Source organism: Nematolebias whitei, chromosome 13 (assembly GCF_014905685.2).
Source record: "Nematolebias whitei isolate Nwh7 chromosome 13, NemWhi1, whole genome shotgun sequence".
NCBI lineage: Eukaryota > Metazoa > Chordata > Actinopteri > Cyprinodontiformes > Rivulidae > Nematolebias > Nematolebias whitei.
The window spans coordinates 27,657,280-27,663,924 of record NC_056510.1 but is presented as its reverse complement, the minus strand read 5'-3'; the positions used below and the strand labels follow the sequence as shown (position 1 = coordinate 27,663,924).

Sequence of the window (6,645 nt, the reverse complement as noted above, 5' to 3'; positions counted from 1 at the left end):
TTTTCCTAACAGCCGTTGCGTAAACAACAATATTCCTTAAATTTTCACCGTTTCTCCTTTTTTGATTTTATTTTAATTGATGGGATGAAAACGGAGTTTTGCACCAAAAAGCCGCGCGTTGTGCATCCGCACCCTCCTCGGGACCGCTTCTCTGTGCGCACACAGTTTGCGCATTCTGACATTAAAGATGATTATCACTAACTAGAAACAGTATTAAAAATACAGAACTGGTTTAACAATTAAATGAGTTTAGTTTTTTTTATTCTCTCCATGCACATTTTGGATAGAAACTGGATGGCTGTGAGCTCAGCCCTGTCAATAAAGTCGTGGTTTTTATTAATTTTATTTCAATCTACATTTCATTTTGAGTGACATGGCAACTGAAATATTAATGCAGACGTGCGCTTTCATCCTATATTCCCTGGCAACAGAAAGCTATATATATGTAGAGGCGTGCCATGACGCACATCCTGAAATCTGCTGACATCACTCATTCACTTTGTGGTCGTTTCAGGATCCTTTTCCTCTCTTCTCCAACAAAACGCATCCCTGCAGAGTAGATTAAAGACAAGTAAATCATCCGTGATAGTTCCAGGTTTAACAGTCGGTCCTGCACCATTCTTGAACATATTGCAGATATTTTACAACAAATAAGCTGCATGAAGTCCCTTATAAGACATAATTGCACTATGATTGCGAGCCAGCTGTTGAATTTTTAGGTTTTATATAAAAAAACAGCTATGACAGAGTTTTCCTGTTCGTCACGTGTGTGCAGCCTGCTGAACATCTCCTGTTATGTAAGGTTTGTAACCTTGAAGAGGCTGCAGCATCACTGATGCAGGGAGATGTTCACTGAGAGAAATCAATCATAGAAGTGACTCCAATTTCTCAGGTTTATTTATAAAGCTCGTATTAAAAAAACAACAACATACAAAAGATTCCTAGAGTTGATGTGAGTTCGGGTAAATCTGGGTTTAGTGCTGATTTTGGTTCACTGAGGTTACAGCATGAAGAAGGCAAAATAAAGAAGACAATTTGATGTTTCCACGTGTTCTATTTCTTTACAGTCTTTTGATGGTGAGTGTTATGAGAAGCCCAAAAGGCTGATTAGAACTTACAAGTGTCCATAAAGTGTACAGTTGAGCTTGGCTAAATATTTCTGACCTGCATCCATCAGCATGTCAGTCATTTCTTTAGCGTGGGAGGAGAGTTTAGTGATTAATGGGGTTCTCTTCCAGGTCCCATCATCAGTGATGAGCAGGAGGAGGAGGAGTGCCAGAAAGAACAGAACCAGGACCACCACCCTGCACCCCGCCATCCCTGATCCACCCGTTCTGTACGCGCCACTTTCATGCGGGACTGAGATCTTGTCCACCTCTCGGAGCTGGAGGGAATCCCACTTCTTCACGTCGAAGTTGCGCACGAGCGGTGCGACCAGCACGTCTTTACGCGAGGGGAGGGGAGTCTCCTCCAGGACCTTCATCTTCTCTCGAAACTCCTGCATCAGCTGCAGGAAGCCCAGCTGGTCCGTGGCGCGCCGGATGGACTCGGACACGCGGAGCGCCGCCTTCTGCTCGTCCAGCGCCGCGCTCAGCCTGCTGACCTCCGGGTCGTGCGCCTGCATCACCTTCAGCCGCAGCGTCTCGAAGTCCGACAGGATCTCGCTCTTCTTGCTCTCGAGCGCGCTCACGAGCTTGTCGAAGTAGTCCGCCACCTTCTCTGCGTCCGCGCTCACCGACTGGAGCGCCTTCTTCTTGTTGGCTTGCAGCGTCTCCAGGCAGGACAGCGCGCCCGCGCTCTGCCAGCGCTCCACGCGCAGCAGCAGCCCATCAAACGCCTCCTTCTCTCGCTCGTGCGCCTCCTCCAGGGAGCAGAAGTCGTGGCCCCTGTGCGCGTCGGTGGTTGCGCAAACGCCGCAAATGAGCCTCAGGTCGGTGGCGCAGAAGATGTTGAGCGGCTGCTCGTGGTGCTGCTTGCACACGGACATTTTGGGCGCCACCTTGATTTTGCTGAACTTGTCGACTATCCCGCGCAGGGAGTAGTTGATCTGCAGGCTGCTGGCGCCGTTGTGAGGGGTCTCCTTGCGGCACGTGGGGCATTTGAGGGGCGTTCTGAAGGCTCGGATCCCCTCCAGGAGACCCTCCAAGCACTTCTTGCAGAAGCTGTGCGAGCACAGCAGGACGCGCGGGTCCTCAAAGAGACCACAGCACACCGCGCACGTCAGCTCCTCCTCCAGCTGCTCCATGGTGATAACCTGCAAACACAGCCAGCAGTCAAATGACTCCGTCAGGCGGGATTCAGTGAATAGAAGAAAGGCGCTCAGCAGAATACGCACCCGCACTCATGGGGACGCAGCTTCAATTTCAGTCACCAAAAGCATCATAATAAATAATAAAACACACAAGCATCGCAAAAAAAACTGATCTGTCATGCTGTCACGTTCCAGCTGTGTTCCCCTTCTGAAAGAGAAACTGCCTCGAACCGCCGTGCCCGCGTAAAAACCTGGCATGTGCGCAAACAAGACTCACGCCGCTGTGCGACATCCTGCCCTCTGATCGCTGAAATAAACTTACAGATTGTCTAAAAGTGTCCCCAAAAATGTCAATTACAGTTATTTTCTGAGCAGGGCGGCGTCTGGTTGAGCTGTGCGCTCCCTGAATCACCGTCAGCCAAAGTGCGTCAAGTTATCGACGCACGGGGTTCGCTGGTGATGCTGCTCCTTGTTGGCAAGGCTGCAACCGAGAGGAGGGCTGTGACAGATTTTTGCAAGCGCATAGTAACATGCAACTACTGGACCAAAAGAATCACTCACCAGCTGCTGGAGGCGCTCAGCGCGACGCAATCACCATCATGGCGCTTGTTGCCGTGCAGACTTCGCCCTTTCCGGGTTTGCTGTTAACCCTTTCTTCCCTGCGCGGAAGTTTTAAAACCCAACAACCCGCTTGTATCAGTGCGCACAGAAAACATCTTGTGAAACGCGTTGCTGGGGATATAAAAGTACACGTGCGCTGGGTCGTTTGGCCGCTTCTTTTGACCGCATTCGCGCGTTTACGCTTTTTTCGCTGCGGGGTAATTTGCTGATGATCCCTGGCTGCCAGGTGGGGGAGGGGCTGTTGCTATGCAAAACATTACCGCGTGAAAAACTGTCAAGTAGGTTTTAGTTCCAGCGTGGCGTCACGTGCTGCAACTCTGAACTACTTTAGTGGCTTGTGTTCAGCATTTTACAGCTGTTACTTAAAATAAAATAAAACAAATGTGGCCGTGAAGCTAAAATAACGGCCATAAAAGCTGTCACGGAGCTGTGCACCAGCCCTGTGGAGTCATTTTAATATCTGCAACATGCACCAGTAGAAGGCAAATCTGTGTGTATGCCCTGCAGTAATAAATGATTCAACACCTAAATTAAACCATGTTCCCCCCATTCCCCCTTCTATAATCCACTTTCGGTTCAGTCGAGGTTATGTAACATCGATACCCAATAGTTACTTAGTCACGTGTAGAAATGTTGACCTTGATTTTCTTCCCTTGTTTCCATGCCATCAGGAGCAACTGCCTATCTAACCACTGTGATTGGATGCAGTGTTAGCGAGGCGCTTGTGCAATTCCCCGCTCGGCCGCAGGGTGCCGCTGTTGCACATAGCGGAGACTTTTAACGTTTTGACAGAGGTCGCTCTTTGGTTTCTTTCCGGATGTTTAGTCAGTGACTGAGCGAGAATGGCTGCGGTGTTTACGTGTTGTTTTGGCTGCTGCGGAGAAGGGGGATCCGGACACATTCCCCTCAAAGAGATGCCCACTGTCCAGTTAGACACTCATCACATGGGTGAGGATGCGTTTATGGATTTAACGCGGTAGTTAAAGTCCACAAATATTAACAAGCGGAACATTCACGCGCCGCTAGTACGATTAAGCTAGCTAACCAAGTGCGTTTGTTTTTTTTTAAATAGGTTATTTACGTCTTAATACAGTTATTATTACTGTTCCTCGTCTTAGGTGGATAGATGCCAAGGTTAGTTTGTCTTATTTAAATAAATAGCTAAATGTAAACAACTATGCACATAAATAAAATATTTGATTAAAAAATAATGAGCGCGTTAAACGAAATCATTGACACTCTTGTTTCAGTTTGTGTGTAAGACATGTAACTTAAGCATGTGTGTGAAGGTGAAGATTCTCAGTCATCAGGACATGGTCAGTCCAAAAAAAAAGTTTTTTTTTTTGGACTGACCATGTCCTGATGACTGAGAATCTTCAAAAAAGTTTTTTTTTTTTTACCCTTTTTTATTTAAGCTTGGGGACAAACAAGAAAATACCACAACTTGAAAATGTTCATGTAAACAAAGAAACATGTAGTAAGAAGTAGTATAAGTACATGGTAAAAGAAGTAGTCAAAGTACTTCCTCAGGCAGCTGAGGCGAGCTGGTCTGGGAAGCTCAGTCCTCACCTGCTTCTACAGGTGTGCAGTGGAGAGCATCCTGTGTGGCATGGAGGCTGCACAGCTGCAGAAAGAAAAGCTTTGCAGAGAGTGGTGAAGGCTGCACAGAAGTCTGTTGGAGTCAGTCTCCTCATCATCACAGACATCTACACCTGCAGATGCAGCAAGAAGGCTACCTGCATCATGAAGGACTCCATTCACCCAGCACACACACTTTTTGCCCCACTCCCCTCAGGCAGGAGGTTGAGGAGCATTAAGTGTAAAACCACGGAACAGCTTCTACCCTGAACCTATTAAGACTCTGAATTGAATTGAATTGAGTTGAGTTGAAAAGGAGACTCCATGGACAAATTCCTGTCAACTTGACGGCGGTGCTCGAGTGCCTGACCGCCGAGGTTCTGGAGCTGGTGGGAAACTCAGCTTGTGACATCAGGAAGACCGGGATCATCCCCCGGCACCTTCAGCTGTCTGTCCGTGGCAACGAGGAGCTCGGCAGACTGCTGGGAGGAGTGACCATTGTTCAGGGAGGAATTCTGCCCAGTATTCGGGCGGCCCTGCTGCCCAGGAGGACCGAGAGGCCAGCCGGATCTGACAGCAAGCTGGATCTGGGTGAACGGATCGGTATCTGTGGCCAGATTCTTTGTATTCGCTGCAGGAGATCCTTCCCACTGCTATCGGCATCTAACGATTGAATAGAACCAGGATGATGAGCTACGACAACACTTAATTTCCCTCTGGGATTAATAAAGTATTATTGAATTGAATTGAATTGAATCTCTAACCAGGATAATCAATGTGAAAAAAATCACATCATGCTGCTGATTTGTTTCATACTGCTGTTCATTCATACTCATCTGCTCACACACACTCATGTTCGTGCTGCTGTTTGGCGTATTGTTTCTGTACTACTAGTGCTTAGCGTATTTTTAGTTAACGTTTTTCTTAGTTCATATCTTAGATCTTATTACCGTTTTTCGTTTACATTCTATACTTTTGTTGTATGTAGCTGGGACCCTGTGTGCACAGTTTCGTTCCACCACATGTACCACATGTGCTGCGTATGACAAATGACTCTGACTCTAAAAGTAATCTGTGCTTTTGATGTCTTGCAGGCACTGATGTCGTCATTGTAAAGAGTGGTCGAAGGATATGTGGGACTGGAGGCTGCCTTGCTAATGCTCCTTTGCACCAAAACAAAAGTTATTTTGAGTTTAAGATTCAGTCCAGTGGTAAGTGTTTGATTTTTAGTTAGTACTCCTCTTTCTTTCAACTTCTGCCTTATTGTTTTTTTTTTTTTTGCTAAACTACAATATTTTCTATTGTAGTCCAATAAGGCCTAGGTCACTAATAGGCGGACCCAGTGATGGTTCTGTCCGAACCCATGCCCAATATGATAAATTCACAAAAATAGATCATTTTCATGGAGCATTTTTCCAGTGATTGACAACTTAGGTGCAGAGCCAAGCAGAGAAGCAGGAGGTGTGTTTTGGAGGTTCACTCTACTTCAGGTGTTACAGTAATAGCATCACTCCGTTAAAGAGCCAATCAAATCTTTTGTTTCTCCTGCACGGCCGGTGCACCGAGCTCTCAGAGAAGATTTGAGAAGAAACAAAGATGAAGACGCGTCATGTCGTGCTCCAAAATAAGAGAAGTTGTTGCTGTAAACTGGTGTTTTAAAGATGAATGGACAGAGAAATGAATGTTCATTCTTCCATCAGGCAGTTCAAAACCTGTTTGCCTCATATGCTCTGAAACGGTCACATTAATTAAAAGTGGCAACGTGAAGCGCCACTACGAAACTAAACGCATCTCTTTTGCTGAAGTCGAGCAGAGAGCAGTAAATTAACCGAACTGCAAGCCCAGTATGACAGATCCACCTCATCACAAATACTTCTACAGCCCAGCAGCAGCTGAATGTTCACTCAAGGAGCGGTGGATTTTGGGGCAACATAAAAAAACGTTTAGTGCCGGGACAGTCCTGAAGAAGTGCTTAAATGCTGTTGACATTATTGGATGGAAAACAAAAAGGCGAGATGTGTGAAAATATCAAACAAATCTTGATGTCAGCTTCAACAGCAAGCAGAAAATCAGAAATATTAGCAGATGATGTGCTGGCACAGCTGGATGCAGCTGTTCAGAGTGCACCATGCATCTGTTTGACCATCTACAGTCTACAGATGTTAAAACAGTCTACAGATGTTAAAACAGTCTAC

At 46.4% G+C, this 6,645-nt stretch overlaps 2 protein-coding genes across 2 annotated transcripts in view; one reads left to right on the top strand and one right to left on the bottom strand.

Moving 5' to 3' along the window:
* Window positions 1-1,034: 1,034 nt before the first annotated feature.
* Window positions 1,035-2,867, bottom strand: trim13 (tripartite motif containing 13). The gene is given in 3 exon segments (XM_037686560.1): window positions 1,035-1,147; window positions 1,149-2,254; window positions 2,813-2,867. Coding segments are annotated over 2 exon segments (1,137 nt in total). The 5' UTR covers window positions 2,246-2,254; window positions 2,813-2,867; the 3' UTR covers window positions 1,035-1,107.
* Window positions 2,868-3,714: 847 nt separating this feature from the next.
* The window catches only part of spryd7b (SPRY domain containing 7b), a 7,250-nt gene continuing 4,319 nt past the window's right edge, over window positions 3,715-6,645 (top strand). Inside the window, exons 1-2 of the mRNA XM_037686200.1 lie at window positions 3,715-3,820; window positions 5,545-5,661. Coding sequence (XP_037542128.1) covers window positions 3,715-3,820; window positions 5,545-5,661 — 223 coding nt within the window. The remainder of the gene's footprint in view (window positions 3,821-5,544; window positions 5,662-6,645) is intronic.